Below are 18,578 nucleotides of genomic sequence, written 5' to 3'. Positions count from 1 at the left end.
ACAAAATAGTCAGCGGTCCACTAACAGGTATTTACAAGTGTTGGCAGGTGGGTGTCGTGCATTGTCGGCGCGAAGTCAAGCACAGCAGGATTAATAACGTGTACAATATTATACTATAAGTGACATGTATGAAATCTAATTTACACTGTTTCTGAATTGTGTGACAATCAGTTATCAACAGTGCAAGACAAGTGCAACAAATATTTACAAGATTTTTTCATTTTTGATACCCTCAGTCTTCAACCCCTTAAGGACACAGCCCATTTTGGCCTTAAAGGGTTGTCCCGGCCTTAGACATCTTATCCCCTATCCATAGGGGATTAGATGTCTGATTGGAGGATCTCCCCCCCCCCCCCCCCGGCGCATGCACAACAGCTGTTACCCAGCACCACGCTGACTAGCTGCGTCCCTGGAAGACCGTCCGATGTAACTCCCTTTTAATGCACCGAAGAAAATAAAGGAATTTTTTACACTGCAAACCCGGTGAGTGATGTCCCTTTTTTTCTCTCTCCACTACATATTTGACGGTCTTGATTTCGACTGCATGGGATATTACACACCTGCACAGTGTTAAAGAGCGGAGTCCACTTAGGAAAAGGGTTTAACAGGGGTAGTTGTGCTTCTGAACTATGTGCCACTTGATTGATAATACTGTTAGGCGCTATGCATAGCACTGATCAGTGTTATCAGCGATCTTCTGCTCTGGTCTGCTGGAAGGCAGATCAGTGCAGAAGATGCCGGGAAGGCGGGAGAGGGGACCTCCCTCCGCCATGTTAGCTGGTGTGATCCCCGCGGCTGTTCAGATCAGTTGAAATTGTACCTGCAGATGCTGGGATCTATATTGATCATGGCATCTGAGGGGTTAATGGCGGACATCCGCGTGATCGCAGATGTTGGCCATTACTGGCGGGTCCCTGGCTGCTATCAGCAGCAGGGGCCTGCCGTCCATTACCCGAGCATTGCTCCGATGCTCGCAGTCATGTATAGGACATAAATGTACAACCTGGTGCACTGACATTTATAACCGTGGTCGTTAAGTGGTTAAAACTAGTAAAACAAAACATATGAACCCAGTATAAGTTGGCTGTCATTTTAATCGTATGGATCTACAGAATAAAGATAATGTGAAACTGAAAAGGTGCACTGCGTAGAAACTGACCCCCAAAAGTTGCAAAACGCCGTACTTTTTTTTTTTTTTCAATTTCATCCCACAAATAATTTGTTTTGTTTCACTGTAGATCTGGTGGTAAAGTGAGTGATGTCATTACAAAGTACAAAAACAACAAGCCCTTATATGGGTCTGGAGGTGGAAAATTAAGGCGTTATGATTTTTAGAATGGGAGGAAGAAACATAAGTGCAAAAATGAAAAATTCCTGCGTCCAGGGGTTAATAGCTGGAGGACACATTCGTACTCCCACACAAACTACCGCCGGTCTCACGCCCACGCATGCGCTTATCAGTAATCCGCTGGCACTACGGTAGCCCCGCCGGGCCAAAATTCTCTAATCGTTAGCCTCCCATGTCTAGTGTACAAGCTGCGGCTATAGAGACATCCTCTGGTTCACAGACCACTCTCCATACTGAGCCTAGTGCGCAGACAATCCCCGCCAGTCCGCACGGTCACCGCTCCTCCCCGCACACCGCCTCCATCTCAGACTCGTCTAATTCATTCGATTGAGATCTTGACCCCGCCCGTTTTGTTCACGTGACGCGATGCCACGCCCATCCAAACACCGCCGCTTGTAACGGGGACGTGGTATGCGGTTGGCAGGGTGGTGTGTACAGTGCACAGCTGCGGCTCATCATCCTCACCATGTCCGATGCCCAGCACGTCCCTGCTCCAGCCCCGGGCACTGACCTGGTGGCCATCCTGTGGGCTGTGGGGCAGAGGCTACTGCTCTTACTGCCCGTCTACCTGTGCGGGTACCTGGGGTTCAGCGTAGTGTTTGTCGTCCTGGGGCTGGTGCTGTTCTTGTCCTGGAAGACTACACGGAGCAACAAATGGGCGAGCTTCAAGATAGCCTGCGAGTCCCTGGAGAGCGAGGAGCAGATCACAGCGCACACCATATTCAAGAGCAAGAAGGAGCTGCCCTCCTGGGTGAGTCCTGTGCCCATCATACTGAGTGCCCATCTGTGCCCAAACCTGTGCCCATCATACTGGGTGCCCATCTGTGCCCAAACCTGTGCCCATCATGCTGGGTGCCCATCTGTCCCCAAACCTGTGCCCATCATAATGGGTGCCCATCATACTGGGTGCACATCTCTGTGCCCATCATACTGGGTGCACATCTCTGTGCCCATCATACTGGGTGCCCATCTGTCCCCAAACCTGTGCCCATCATACTGGGTGCCCATCTGTGCCCATCATACTGGGTGCCCATCTGTGCCCATCATACTGGGTGCCCATCTGTACCCATCATACTGGGTGCCCAAACCTGTGCCCATCATACTGGGTGCCCAAACCTGTGCCCATCATACTGGGTGCCCATCTGTCCCCAAACCTGTTCCCATCATACTGGGTGCCCATCTGTACCCATCATACTGGGTGCCTATCTGTACCCATCATACTGGGTGCCCATCTGTCCCTAAATCTGTGCCCATCAATACTGGGTGCCCATCTGTACCCATCATACTGGGTGCGCATCTGTACCCCTCATACTGGGTGCCCATCTGTCCCTAAATCTGTGCCCATCATACTGGGTGCCCATCTGTACCCCTCATACTGGGTGCCCATCTGTACCCCTCATACTGGGTGCCCATCTGTATCCATCATACTGCGTGCCCATCATACTGGGTTCCCATCTGTGCCCAAACCTGTGCCCATCATACTGGGGGCCCAAACCTGTGCCCATCATACTGGGTGCACATCTTTGTTCCCATCATACTGAGGCTGTGTACCGGCTGCCTGTCTTTATGTCCATCACACTGGGGCAGTGTACTGAGTGCTCATCTCTGTGCCCATCATACTGGGTGCACATCTCTGTGCCCATCATACTGGGTGCCCATCTGTCCCCAAACCTGTGCCCATCATACTGGGTGCCCATCATACTGGGTGCCCATCTGTGCCCATCATACTGGGTGCCCATCTGTGCCCATCATACTGGGTGCCCATCTGTGCCCATCATACTGGGTGCCCATCTGTGCCCATCATACTGGGTGCCCATCTGTGCCCATCATACTGGGTGCCCATCTGTGCCCATCATACTGGGTGCCCATCTGTGCCCATCATACTGGGTGCCCATCTGTGCCCATCATACTGGGTGCCCATCTGCACCCATCATACTGGGTGCCCAAACCTGTGCCCATCATACTGGGTGCCCAAACCTGTGCCCATCATACTGGGTGCCCATCTGTCCCCAAACCTGTTCCCATCATACTGGGTGCCCATCTGTACCCATCATACTGGGTGCCTATCTGTACCCATCATACTGGGTGCCCATCTGTCCCTAAATCTGTGCCCATCATACTGGGTGCCCATCTGTACCCATCATACTGGGTGCGCATCTGTACCCCTCATACTGGGTGCCCATCTGTCCCTAAATCTGTGCCCATCATACTGGGTGCCCATCTGTACCCCTCATACTGGGTGCCCATCTGTATCCATCATACTGGGTGCCCATCATACTGGGTTCCCATCTGTGCCCAAACCTGTGCCCATCATACTGGGGGCCCAAACCTGTGCCCATCATACTGGGTGCACATCTTTGTTCCCATCATACTGAGGCTGTGTACCGGCTGCCTGTCTTTATGTCCATCACACTGGGGCAGTGTACTGAGTGCTCATCTCTGTGCCCATCATACTGGGGCTGTGTACTGGGTGCCGATCATAATGGGGCTGTATATTGGGTGCCCATCTCTGTGCCTTCATACTAGGGCTGTATACGGCACCCCATCTCTGTGCTCATCCTGCTGTCTAGGGTGCCCATCATTCTGGGGAAGTGTACTGGCTGCCCATCTCTATGCCCATCATACTAAGGCAGTGCCAATCACACTGAGGAAATCTACTGGGTGTCCATCATACTGGGCTGTGTACTGGGTGCCTATCACTCTGGGGCTGTGTACTGGGTGCCCATCACACTGAGGACATCTACTGGGTGTCCATCATACTGGGCTGTGTACTGGGTGCCCATCACACTGAGGACATCTACTGTGTGTCCATCATACTGGGCTGTGTACTGGGTGCCCATCCCTCTGGGGCTGTGTACTGGGTGTCCATCATACTGGGCTGTGTACTGGGTGCCCATCACTCTGGGGTTGTGTACTGGGTGCCCATCCCTCTGGGGCTGTGTACTGGGTGCCCATCACTCTGGGGCTGTGTACTGGGTGCCCATCACTCTGGGGCTGTGTACTGGGTGCCCATCCCTCTGGGGCTGTGTACTGGGTGCCCATCACTCTGGGGCTGTGTACTGGGTGCCCATCACTCTGGGGCTGTGTACTGGGTGCCCATCACTCTGGGGCTGTGTACTGGGTGCCCATCACTCTGGGGCTGTGTACTGGGTGCCCATCACTCTGGGGCTGTGTAATGGGTGCCCATCACTCTGGGGCTGTGTAATGGGTGTCCATCATACTGGACTGTGTACTGGGTGCCCATCACTCTGGGGCTGTGTACTGGGTGTCCATCATACTGGGCTGTGTACTGGGTGCCCATCACTCTGGGGCTGTGTACTGGGTGCCCATCACTCTGGGGCTGTGTACTGGGTGCCCATCCCTCTGGGGCTGTGTACTGGGTGCCCATCACTCTGGGGCTGTGTAATGGGTGTCCATCACTCTGGGGCTGTGTACTGGGTGCCCATCTAGATCACGTCACAATTTTATGAACATCACATTTAGGGTTTTTGGTGGCATAGTGTTTAATTCTTGTCGTCTTTTGGTCTATTCCCCACCTGCTGCCCTCTAGTTGTTGCAAAACTAAAACTCCAAGCATGCGCTGACAGCCTTCGGAACAGCTGGAGGGCCATAGGTCAGGGAATTCTGGTCTAAGTGAATGTTAGAATCAATGAATGAATGTCAGTAAGTGGACACCAGACTGTCCTGATCCCAGATGGGACTGGCTATGTCCCTGAAACAGTCAATGATAATGGAAGGAATAATTCTGTAGAGATCAATATCCGCAGATCAGACGTGGACATAGAAGTCTCTGCAGTGTTCACAGGCACGGCACATTATGGGATTGGATGGATAGATGCCCATTGTGGTTGGCACTCATGCCGACATATTTATAGTAGGGGCATTTGTGGGAGAATTTAGCATCTATACGTGTCAGGGATGTGATGTGAATGTCACCCTATGGGTGGGGCGGCACGGTTGCATCTATTCTTCATGTCTGAATAATACCTCTGTTGCTGATAACATTACATGTATCGGGTTGTGTCTTCTATCGCCCAGATGGTCAGAAAAGGAGGATGGGAATTGCACAAAAAAGCTAAAGAGAACATTTTATGATAAGACTATTCTAACAATAGAAAGGGACTTTAGCCATTTATCGATCAGAAGACTGAACAAGGGTCAGGGTCACCTCTCCACTCCTTGTAGGGCGTAGGGAGGTCCGTCTATAGCTTTATCATTGTACAGTAATCATATGGAAAACCAATAACGGCACGTCAGTGTATAAGACTCTTAAAGGGGTATACCCATCTTATAAAGTAACTAACTGTATTACACCATGATGTGCTATGACCTCATAATCAGTGGGGATTCCAGAGGTTTTACCGGAGAATAGAGGTTGTAGTTATGGTGGATCACTGCATCACCGTCACTGATCTGGTCACCACTGTGCAGGGAACTCAGGATGAGAAGCCTGATTGGTTTAGCATGTACATCAAATGCAATGGCATTCTCTGCCTTCCATCTCTGGAGTATACTAGTAGAGATGAGCGAACTTACAGTAAATTCGATTCGTCACAAATTTCTCGGCTCGGCAGTTGATGACTTTTCCTGCATAAATTAGTTCAGCTTTCCGGTGCTCCGGTGGTCTGGAGACTCTTTCCTAGGAATGTATCCACCTTTTCCAGCCCACCGGAGCACCTGAAGGCTGAACTAATTTACGCAGGATAAGTCATTAACTGCCAAGCCGAGAAGTTCGTGACGAATCGAATTTACTGTAAGTTCGCTCATCTCTATATACTAGCAATACAGTGGTCGCTCAACATACGATGGTAATCCGTTCCAAATGGACCATCGTTTGTTGAAACCATTGTATGTTGAGGGATCCGTGCAATGTAAAGTATAGGACAGTGGTCTACAACCTGCAGACCTCCAGATGCTGCAAAACTACAACACCCAGCATGCCCGGACAGCCGTTGGCTGTCCGGGCATGCTGGGAGTTGTAGTTTTGCAACATCTGGAGGTCCGAATCTTGAAGACCACTGGTATTGGAGGTTATACTCGCGTGTCACCGCTGCCCTGGATGTCGCCCTCCATCACTGTCGCCGCGTCCCCGTGGTGTCCCCGACGCTCCGGCAAGGCCTCTGCTTCCCCGGCATCCTCTCTCTCCGTCGCCGCCATCATGCCGCTATGCACGCCGCTTCTATTGGATGACGGGACGGCGTGCACATCGACGTGATGACGACTATGGAGAGCGCCGACGATGCAGGGGATCCCGAAGAGGATGCACCAGAGCCCCGAGGACAGGTAAGTGATGGTCAGCGGACCACACGGGGCACCGTAAACGGCTATCCGGTGGCAGCTGAAGCAGTCTGGATGTTTATGCGATGGCCCCGACATACAAAAGCATCGTATATTGATGCTGCCTTCAACATGCGATGGCCTCTGAGAGACCATTATATGTCGGGGCCATCATAGGTTGGGGGGTCACTGTATTGCACCAAAGATGGAAAAAACCCTTTTAAGGGGGAACCTGTCATCAGATTGTACAATAGTAAAATCTTCTTCCTCATCATGCCCTGGAGATGTTCCTGCTGGCAGTGATGGTGAAGATATGAAGTTTGAAAGGTTTCTCCGCCGGCCTGTAAATACAGTGGTTTGGTTCTGAAGCCCCCAAAATGTCATCCAGAAATAGGAAAAAGTGAGGATTAAAGAAAAATGAGTAGATAACTAATACAGATAAAGCAAATTCTTACATATAAAAGAAAGAGCTGCTGGGAGGTGTAGTTCTCTATGTAGAGGACAGGAGCTTCTTCAGGGTCCTGTACAGTACACACAATGGGGGAGTTTTATCAAAACCTGTCATGAGGAAAAGTTGCTGAGTTGTCCATAGCAACCAATCAGATCGCTTCTTTCATTTTGCAGAGGCCTTGTTAAAAATCAAAGCAGCGATCTGATTGGTTGTTATGGGCAACTGGGTATCGTTTCCTCTGCACAGGTTTTGATAAATCTTCCCCAATGTCCTAAAAAGGAAAATGGAGCTGCTCTTGCCTGGTGTCCAAAGTAGCAGCTAACTGTGGCACAGGTAAAGAGTAGACAACATGTAATACCTCCATGTACTGTAGGGGGCGCTACCCATTCAGTGCATGCACTTCAATAATACACGGGTTTTACCAGTGAAATGCCCATTGTGATTGGTCGGTTCTTCCAGCCAGTGACACGTTTCACAGATCTGGACTGTTTGTAGCATTGTATGTCTGGTTTCAAGTTACAATAGTCCAGAAAAGACCATTTATATATTGAGACTATTGTATGTTGAGGCCATTGTAAGTAGAGGGATCACTGTACGCCCCTGGGCAGGAGCCATCCTCTTCTAGTTCCGTCTGCCCTGGCTGTAATCGTGCCCACTTGGTGGCCCCCGTCATGGATCTGCTCTGTTTGCCTGAGCTGTTTTTGACAGCATTTAGTCATCTGCTTTACAGCATGGACATAGACACAATGGGGGAGATTTATCAAAACCTGTTTTGGGGAAAAAGTAGCACAGTTGCCCATAGCAACCAATCAGATTACTGCTTTTATTTTTCAGAAGGCCTTTTTTTTTTTTTTTTTTTTTTTTTTTTTTTTAATAAGTAAAATAATTAACCGTACAGAGGTTGTTCTTCAGGGGAGGGGAGGCTGAGCTCCTGTTGTCTGCTCTATCTACTGCTGTCACCTTTCCTTGTAATGCTGCACAGATCACTTTCCAGCAGTCTCCTCCTTATCATAATAGACAGTACAAGTCTTAGCTTATTTTAACCTTAGTGGTCAGACTGAAAACTAAAAGATTTTAGGATTATTTTATAATATAGATTAGTGTTTCCCTTCCAGGGTGCATCCAGCTGTTACAAAACTACAAGTGTCAGCATGCCCGGACAGCCTCCGGCTGTCCGGGCATGCTGGGACTTGTAGTTTTGCAACAGCTGGAGTTCCAAAGTCTGGAGACCACTGATATAGATAGTGCCTGAATAGAAAGAAAAAAATTCAGCACACCTGGGACTTGTAGTGCACGGCATTCTCCTTCGAATAAGAAATACTTGGACCGGAACACATTAAAAGTTTTCTACTTTAATTTATTTCTATTAAATAAATAAACTTGAAAAGTCCAAAACAAACTGCAACATCCATAGATATGAAAATGCACCTACAGTGGACTAACACATTTTGGCCTGAAACAGTCCTTACTCATAGTCATGAGCCTAGAAGTAACGTGTCCTCTATGATCTCTACTGAAAATAGATCCACCATAGCCCTATTTTTTAGACATATGGGGGACATGTATCATTATTTGTGTTTGGTAGAAGCAGTCTACCCCTTTTGCCGAATTTTAAATTATGCGCAGAAGAGCTAAATTTAGCAATCAAGCGCAATGAGTTTAATATTTTGCGGGCAAATATAGTAATCTCCTCAATCCACTCTCTGAAAAATAGAATCGATGATTTAGAGCATTTTACTACGTCAAGTCCGAGATGGCTTATATTTGTGTTCAAAAAAAGGTACTTGCGGAAAACTTTTGGGTGTAAAGGAAAAGTAAGTAGTTAATAAATCCGTGCCTACTATAGATGTCACTCCAAGGTACCCCGTATCGCGACATCAGGAGGAAATGCTCTATCAGAATGTACGCAAAAAAAAAATGGAAAAAAAATTTCCGCAAGAATTTACACACAAAAACGGTGTAAATTCTTTGATACCTGTCCCCCTTTTGGATAGGGAATAAGATGTCTAGGGGTGGAGTACCCCTTTTAAGGTTGCTGGCAGCATTTGGAACAAACTGTTCCTAAAGCTTGAGCCGGCGCCAGGAGCACGTGACGTCATAGCACAAATGAAGTCATGCCCCGCCCCCCTCAACGCAAGTCTATGGGAGGGGGCGTGACAGCCGTCACGCCCCCTCCCATAGACTTGCATTGAGGGGGCTGGGCATGACATCATGAGGGGGCTATGACATCACAAGCTCCCAGCTCCAGTGTTCAGAACAGTTTGTTCCAAACACTGAGCAGCGGAGTACCCTTTAAAAAAAAAAAAGATCCTGATGCCGGAGAGATGTAATTGGAATTGCACTTTAACCTCCCTAGCGGTACGATTCCGTCTGGAAATTTGTACCAAAAGCGGTACAATTTTTTGCATTGAAATTCCACATCTCCCCCCGTCACATTCCCCCTCCCTTGTCACATTTCCCCCCCCCCCCATATCACATTCCCCCCCTGTCACATTACTCCCCTTGTTGCATTCTCCCCCCCCTGTCACATTCATCCCCCCTGTCACATTCTCCCCCCTTGTTACACTCTCCCCCCCGTCACATTCATCCCCCCTGTCACATTCCCCCCTTGTTACATTCTCCCCCCCCCCTTGTTACCTTCTCCCCCCTCCATGTTACATTCCACTCCCCCCCTGTCACATCCCCCCTTTGTCACATTCCTCCCCCCTGTCACATCCCCCCCCTTGTCACATTCTCCCCTCTGTCACATTCCCCCCCCCTTGTCACATTCCCCCCCCCCTTGTTACATTCCCCCCTATGTCACATTCCCCCCCCCTTGTCACATTCCCCCCCCCCCCCCCTTGTTACATTCTCCCCTGTGTCACATTCCCCCCTTTGTCACCTTCTTGTCCTGCAGCAAATACATTAGGTTTGCCGGCCAGATTTCAAACCTAGTGTATTTGCTGCAGAACAAGTCCTTTCCCCTTCAGCCAATCACAGGCTTTACACCACTGCGGCCTGTGATTGGCTGAAAAGGGAAAGGTCCTGTAAGATGAATAGAGCAGTGAACAGAGCGCACGGAGGGGAACGACATCTTCAGGGACCGGGACTAGGTGAGCAAAAGGTTTTTTTATTTTCTTCCTTCTTACTTTTACACTTAGTTCAGGGTTTTCTACCAGGGGGCCTCCAGCTGTTGTGAAACTACTGCTCCCAGCATGCCCGGACAGCCTTTGGCTGTCCGGGCATGCTGAGAGTTGTAGTTTTGCAACATCTGGAGGCCCCCTGGTTGAGAAACACTGACTTTTAGTATTTGTCATTACCTGCTCTGGCCGGCCCCCGCAACGGGAGCCGACCCGAGCAGATAATCACATATTTTCCCGGGGGCTGCATCACTATATCGCAAAAAGCAAAAATCGCGATTTGATTGCTTTTGCGATATACTGTGCAGCCCGCACAGCAACTCTGCAATTCTACCCCGAGTGTGACTCGGGGTTACCGCTTCTAGCAGCGAAAATTAACCCCGAGTCACGCTCGGGAATACCGCTAGGCTGGTTAAGGCCACCTGGTGCTACTTCAGCTGGTTGTGGGGGTGCTCGTCAGAGCCCCACCAGTATGATAATGCTGGACTCCTACTATATCCTACAGTGCAAGATGCCGGGATTGCCCCTTTATTTTACCGCACACTGCCTTGTGCGTTGTGTTGTTCCGTTTTACAAAGTGACACCCAATAATTTCACAATTTATAACAAATGTGCAATAATACATTTTGACACCAGGTCTTGTTTTTTTCTTCTTTTCATCCTTTTAGATAAATAAGAGCATGTATGGGCATTACAGGTGCTCCAGGCCTGGAGTGCTCCGATAGGAAAGGAATGTCGAGTCTTGGTACTTCAAAATGTGGATAATTTTTTATTTTTTTTGTCTTGTGACATACTTTATCATAGGGTCTGTCAAATAGCTTCATTTAGTAACCTAGTTTGTAAGGTTGAAAAAAGACAAGAGTCCATTGAGTCCAACCTGAAACCCTACTGTGTTGATCCAGAGGAAGGCAAAACACCCCATGAGACTGATGCCAATTGCCCTATGGCAGAGGAAGAATTCCTTCCCAACCCCAATATGGCATCAGAATAAATCCCTGGATCAACATTCTATCCACATAAATCTAGTATCCATAACCTGTAATATTATTACTCTCTAGAAAAACATCCAGGCCCCCCCTTGAACTTGTTATTGAGTCAGACATCACAGCATCATGTGGCGGAGAGTTTCATTCTCTCACTGCTTTTACAGTAAAGAACCCCCGTCTGTGATGATGGTAAAACCTTCTTTCCTCTAGACGTAGAGGATGCCCCCTTGTCATGGTTACCGGCCTAGGTATAAAAAAGATCTCCAAAGATCTCTGTACTGTCACCCTCCTCTACACACTCCCCAGTCCAGCCATGTCCTTCTTATACAGTGGTCCCTCAAGTTACAATATTAATTGGTTCCAGGACGACCATTGTATGTTGAAACCATCGTATGTTGAGACCATAACTATGGAAACCTGGTAATTGGTTCTGAAGCCACCAAAATGTCATTCAAAAATAGGAAAAGTGAGGATTAAAGATGAATAAGTATATAACTAATCTAGATAAAGCAAATCCTTACATATAAAAGTAAGAAAGATCTGCTGGGAGCTGTAAATCACTGTCTATGTCAGTTTTTTCCAAGCAGGGAACCTCCAGCTGTTGCAAAACTACAACTCCCAGCATGCCCGGACAGCCAAAGGCTGTCCGGGCATGCTGGGAGTTGTAATTTTGCAACAGCTGGAGGCAACCTCTTTGGGAAACACTGGTCTATGTAGAGGACAGAAGCTTCTTCAGGGTCCTATACAGAACACGCAATGTCCTAAAAAAAGGAAAATGGAGCCGCCTGGTGTCCAAAGGAGCAGGTAACCCTGGCACAGGTAAAGAGTACAGAACATGTAATACCTCCCTGTACTGTAGGGGGCGCTACCAGACACCAGTCAGTGCATGCACAGGGGGTTTTACCAGTGAAATATCCGTTCTGATTGGTTGGTTCTTCCACCACGTTTCGCAGATTTCAAAGCATTGTATGTTGAGTCTTGTTTCAAGTTACAATGGTCCAGAAAAGACCATTGTATGTTGAAACTATTGTAAGTTGAGGGATCACTGTATACAGATGCCCAGAATTGGATACAATACTCCGTATGTGGTCTGACTAATGATTTATACAGAGGTAACTATGTCCTGGTCACGAGCCTCTATGCCTCTCTTGATACATCCCATGACTTTGTAAGCCTTGGTAGTAGCTGTCTTGCTTCCTGTTCAGACAATGCGGTTTCTATGCATTTGAAGGTTGTAAATTAGATACATTTATTCTTAGGCGCTTGTCTGCTATATATCTATACATATTTGTACCACTGCAATGCATTACCATACTTGTATCACCGGGGTTTGTTTTATTACTATGTTTTAGCATTTGTATACTGAAACGATAGTTTAGGTATTTTACCTGTCCCAGGTGTTCCGCTTGTAATTTGCAGTTGATTGGTTGGGAAACTCTCCTCCCACTGTGCATACTATATAACGGAACGCTTTCCTAAGATTGGGCATCACTGATGAAGGGTGCGCATGCGCCCGAAATGCGTCTAGTGACATGCCAACAGTTGCTGTACCTGCTTTTATTGTGGATTTCGAATAAAGACGGACATCTTCTCACATTGCTGGATCACCGCCTTTTCTTCTGAGTAGCTGTCTGGCTCTGATCACCAAAGTTATATTGTGTTTTCATCTAATAAAGCAGAATGGTGCTATATTTGAAAAAAAATATTTAAAATGACCACCCAACAGTGAACAAAAAGTGGTCTTGGATGGGCTTGGTCTTCTGAAAGAAAGAAGTAGTCTTTTGGAGGGGGTTCACTGTATTGGTGTTTGGGTTTCTGGGGTCCTCCGAGCCTGGGTCATCACGTCTGGGTGGAGGATGGTACTAGCGGTCATATTTTCAGCACCTATAACATGCAGCCCAAAGCCGCTTTGTGTGTGGGTAGGCAAAGCATATCTTGGCCAGAACCTGGGAATTGAATGCTTTTCCCTTTTTCACTCCACACTTCTTTTAGCCATCAGTGCTAGGGTTCCCTTGAGATAGGGAAATACTTTTGAAAGGTCTACATGGCTTAGAGCAGCATTGCCCAACCAGGGTGCCTCCAGCTGTTGCAAAACTGAAACTCACAGCATGCCCAGAGTTGTAGTTTTGTAGTATACAGGAGCTGATAAGTACTGGAAGGATTAAGATTTTTTTTAATAGAAGTAATTTACAAATCTGTTTAAAAAAATATAAATTTCCCCACTGGAGTACCCCTTTAATTCTCGAGGGGATGTAAGTAAAATCCCATTGAAGTCAGTGGGGCTTTGTATTTCTGGTCTAAATCTGCCACGTCCTGCGCCAATTCTACTTTATTGTTTAGCGTGGAGACGATGGAGGATTATAGCTCCAAAATTTTGGTGAGGAAATGTTCCTTGTCATTTCCCTTAGTGTGCACATACCCTTATCTTTCTGGTAAATGTATTATTAGAAGTGTGAGGACAGCTGGTCCGTACATTGAAGTATAAGGCTGTACTTTATTACAGCTCACTGTAGGTATTAGGGGCTTTCGGTGGGATTTCTGATCATATAGTGTTATGGAATTACTATTTATGCGGTCCTTTTATACAGTCCTCGTTGTAGAGCATTGCTGTCAGCCCTCTATCTTGTGTGAGGATTTTATTGTGTCCGTACAAGCTTTCCCTTCTTACATGGACATTTATGGACTTCTGCTTCTGCTGGCATTTTTTCAGATATTTCCCCCCTTCTTCTGAGTCACATTCCTGTCATACATGAAGAGCTGAGGGAACAAGGCAAACACAGCGGCCTTCATCTCAGTTTCCCACCATCACAAGATGAATCCAGAATTCTGCCCTCTGTGTTTATCTGTATGGCCCTGCAAGTACAATAGGACGTGAAATTTATTGGCCCTCATTTACTATTGCAAACCCGACATGTTTTGGCGGGTTGTGCGTCAGATTCTGTCGCATTGCGCCAGCAATTCTGTCTGCGCTAGATTTTGCGCCAGAATTGCAAAAACCCTGACTAACTCTCCATCTTGCTAAGGAAACCCGAAAAGGGGCGTGTCGGCCAGGGAAAGGGGGCGTGGTCTACGAAAGGGGCGTGTTCCTGACTTTCGCAAAAACCCAGCATAAATACTGTGGTAAATTAAATTGTAGGGAATTAAAACCCACAAAGAAACCTACAATCCACTCTTAGTAAATGAGGGCCGTTGTGTTTACATTCTCTGTAGGGTTCTTATCATTAGATGTAGCCGCATTCTAACGTATAGTTAGTGCAATAAAATACAACCATGGCTCTGTCTTTTTTTTTTTTTTTTTTTTTTTTTTTTTTTTTAAGTAACTTTTTAGTCATACAATATATTATACAATCACAAAAAACAACATATTCATTACAAAGAAATACCCATTATATTTCTTATTGTTCTGTCCTTTACAGTGACCCCCCCGACCTACGATGGCCCCGACATATGATCAAATTGACATACGATGGCCTCTCAGAGGCCATCGCATGTCTATGTCAGCATCGACATACGATGCTTTTTTTTATGTCAGGGCCATCGCATTAAGTGCTATCCGGCAGCGCAAAATGCTTAAGCTGCTGCCGGATAGCAGCTTAATGTTCCCCGTGTGGTGCGGTAAGTATTACTTACCCCTCCACGATGCTCCGGGGTGCCCTCCGGGTCCAGCGCTGGTCTTCCGGTGTCTTCTCGGCCCTCTCCGATTACGTCAATACGCTGCTGCGCACGTCATCTAATAGGAATGGGGTACGCAGCGGCGTAATGGCGTCGCTACGCAGGCCCAGTAAGGCCTTGCGGAAGACAGCGGAGGACCGGAGAAGACAGCGGAGGACCGGAGAAGACAGCGAAGAGCCCAGCGGAGGCCCGGGGTCACCATCGGGAGCGGCGGGGACACCATCTTGAGCGGCGGGGACAGGTGAGTACAGCTTCCTATACTTTACATTGCACGAATCCCTCAACATACCATGGATTCGACAAATGATGGCTCGTTTGGAACGAATTACCATCGTATGTTGAGGGACCACTGTATTTCAGTATACACATACAGCAGGCGGAACGCGTTAGTTTAACGTTGGCCAGTACTTGTTGACCTTCTTCTGTTTATGGGGGTCTCCTGAATCTCTCCCCTGACGGCAGATGTCGGGGGAAGAGAAGAATCAGGTGATTGGATTACAGATGTCCAATCCTTATGTTCTAAGGGAGATAAGTCGCGGCCAGAGTAGTATGGCAGTTTTTTTTTTGTTTTTTGTTTTTTCGCTCGCCCTATGTAGAATATATGTACGCTATATATGTGATCGAGAAAAAAAGCAGTCAGGCCAGCTGAATACTTTTACTGCATTTAGCATATTTGTAATGGTGGTACTCAATAAGACACTTTTGATGGTCTCTTTTAAAGGGGTACTCTGCCCCTAGACATCTTATTCCCTATCCAAAGGATAGGGGATAGGATGTCTGATGGCGGGGGTACTGCTGCTGGGGACCCACGTGTTCTCGGCTGCGGCACCCCAGACACCTGGTGCACAGAGCGAACTTCGCTCTGTGCCGGAAGACTGGCGATGTGGGGCGGAGGCTGGTGACATCACGGTCACGCCCCGCTTGTGACGTCACATCCACGCTCCCTCAATGCAAGTCTGTGGGAGGGGGCGTGACATCTGTCACGCCCCCTCCCATAGACTTGCATTGAGGGTGTGTGGTCATGATGGCACGAACAGGGCGTGACCGTGATGTCACCAGCCTCCGGCGCTGCACCCGACGCTCTAAACGAATGCCGAGTGCAGCAGGGAGATTGCGGGGGTCCCCAGCGGTGGGACCCCCGCGATCAGACATCTTATCCCCTATCCTTTTGGATAGGGGATAAGATGTCTAGGGGCGGAGTACCCCTTTAAGATCTGATGAACGGTTTCTCCTCTTCTCTGGCTGCATAGCTGTCTGCTGAAGGAACCCAGCCCAAGTTTCATGGGACCTCAGTGTAATTATGTTTGGAGGACAGGATGGTTATTACAGATAAGGCCCTCTTAACGTTAGCAGTTTTAGGTTTCCATGGGGGGTTCCAATATTTTTGTCTGTAGGAATAGCTCAGATGAGAAGAGGGACTCTGAGGCCTTGGAAAGATGCAGACATACAGTCTATTTTTGTGACTTAAACATGCAGTTATAATTGTAAGTATAGCTGTATCTGATGATCTCTGGGGACTCCGGGAATAGCACTTTAATCTTTCTTTTTTCTTATTATAACTGTTTCCTTTCCAGAAGTTTTCTGTCAGTCACTGTGGTACATGAGGAGGATTGGATCCTTAAAGAGAACCTGTCCTTGTTTTCACATGAACCAAAAGGATACACTCACACCGTATTATTACTGTCCGAAGAATAAACATATAAGTTAAAGGGGTGCTCCGCTGCCCCAGCATTCGGAACATTTTGTTCCGAAGCTTGGAGCAGGCAGTGGGGGTCGTGAAGTCACGGCCAAGCCCCTTGTGACGTTAGGCCACACCCCTCAATGCAAGTCTATGGGAGGGGGCATGGCAGCTGCAACGCCTACTACCATAGACGTGCATTGAGGGTGGTGTGACGGCACAAGGGGCGTGGCCATGACGTCATGACCCCCGCCGCCTGCACCCAGCATTCTTAATGTCGGGTGCTGCACAGAGATCGCGGTGGTACCAGCAGTGGGACCCCTGCGATCAGACATCTTATCCCCTAGGGGATAAGATGTCTAAGAGTGGAGTACCCCTTTAATGCATGCTATAAACAGATGCTACTGTATGCTAGAGCTGGGTGGTATGACCAAATGTGTGTATCACTATATTTTTGTAACTTATGGCGGTTCCACTGTATTTCTTTCACCCCCCCCCCCCCCCCCAAATCAGCCGGCTTCTTACATGACAGTGGGCTCAGCCTATCACTGGCCGGGGCGAGACATCACTGCGGCCGGTGATAGGCTGACGGCTGTCTGGCGTTCCAGTCCCCAGGAACAGCGTGAGGCCAACGTAGGTAAGTTAAAGTTTATTTTTTTAATCTTTTTCAGCCCGGGCATAGGGATACAGCGTACGCCAGTTGTCTCCAACCTGTGGACCTCCAGCTGTTGCGAAACATGCTGGGAGTTGTAGTTTTGCAACATCTGGAGGTCTGCAGGTTGGAGACCACTGGAGTACAGTATAGAGTTCCAGCACCGGCGGCCCGCAACAAAGAGGGGGAGGGCAGTGCTTGCGGGTGACATATGTGAGTAGTACCCCGCTGGGCTGATAATTAATTGGGGGGGGGGGGGGAGCAGAACAGCGCTGGCGGGTAACATGATTTGGGTTGAGCAGAACAGTGCTGGCGGGTCACATATGATTAGTTCCCCGATGTGGGGACAGCGCAGCGCTGGGCTGATAATTCATTCCCGAGGGGGAGGGGCCAAACCGGTATTGCGGTATGGGAAAAAATCATATTGTGCAGCACAAACCTTTTGATATTCGGTATGAAAGGGTATACCGCCCAGCCCTACTGTATGCCATACAACATAATGCATTTCCCATGGGCTTACTTGAAAGAAAAAAAAAAAAGTACTTTTTTTTTTGTGCACACACAAGCGTAGTTGGCTAAATTTTTTTTTAGAAATGGAGATAAAAGCATAGTGTGAACCCACCATGTATGAAGGTAACATGTCACAACTACACATGTAAAGAGTAACACATTATGTAAATGATGCCATGCCATACTCACCCCTCAGTTTGTCACCACTCTGGCACTGCCATTGCTATGTTGTCCCCCACCATGAATGCCGCAATGACGTTCCCATTCATTGTGCACGTGACCCTGTAGCCAAAAGCTGACCTTAGTGGTCTCTTCCTGCATGGCCATCACATGACTGCTGAGCTCAGTGATTGGCTGCAGGGTCATGTGCACAATGTACAGGAACGGCATTGAAGCATTTCAGGTGGGGGATAACGTAGCAGTGGCAAACTGAGGGGTATATAGCAGTTTTTTTTATCACAGCACTTTCATTGGCGACGCTAGAAAACTGACAGCACTGAATAAAATGGCTGCCGTATTTGGTATTTTGATGATACAGACCTTAAATATGGCCATGTGCATAGCCTGAGGTCTCCAGGGTTCTGTTAGTCATGTAGTAGTTATATTAAGCTGATGAAGGAACAAGCCGCCCACAGCTTCCAGTCAATCACTGCTTTCATTTTCTACCATATACTATTATAATGCTATCCATGGGCACCCAATATTCCACTATTGTCTATAAACACCCGTTCTCCTCTGTGTGGTATATACATTTCCCTGTACAGTACACAGCAGGAATGTAACATATGTGGAATTCCTCTCTTCACATGGCCTATTTTGGGATAAAATTACCCCGGCACTGGTGTTTGTTGTCTCGTTTTCCATAGAAACCTTTCTCCTCCTCTT

General features: G+C 47.9%; 1 protein-coding gene across 1 annotated transcript in view; it reads left to right on the top strand.

The window, feature by feature from the left end:
• The first annotated feature begins 1,292 nt into the window (after positions 1-1,292).
• The window catches only part of ESYT1 (extended synaptotagmin 1), a 122,177-nt gene continuing 104,891 nt past the window's right edge, over positions 1,293-18,578 (top strand). Inside the window, exon 1 of the mRNA XM_056562314.1 lies at positions 1,293-2,099. Within this exon, the coding sequence (XP_056418289.1) occupies positions 1,815-2,099 (285 nt within the window). The 5' untranslated portion in view covers positions 1,293-1,814. The remainder of the gene's footprint in view (positions 2,100-18,578) is intronic.

This window comes from Hyla sarda, chromosome 2 (assembly GCF_029499605.1).
Source record: "Hyla sarda isolate aHylSar1 chromosome 2, aHylSar1.hap1, whole genome shotgun sequence".
Taxonomy (NCBI): Eukaryota; Metazoa; Chordata; class Amphibia; order Anura; family Hylidae; genus Hyla; species Hyla sarda.
The sequence above is the reverse complement of the archived record's forward strand: the minus strand, read 5'-3'. Positions and strand labels throughout refer to the sequence as shown.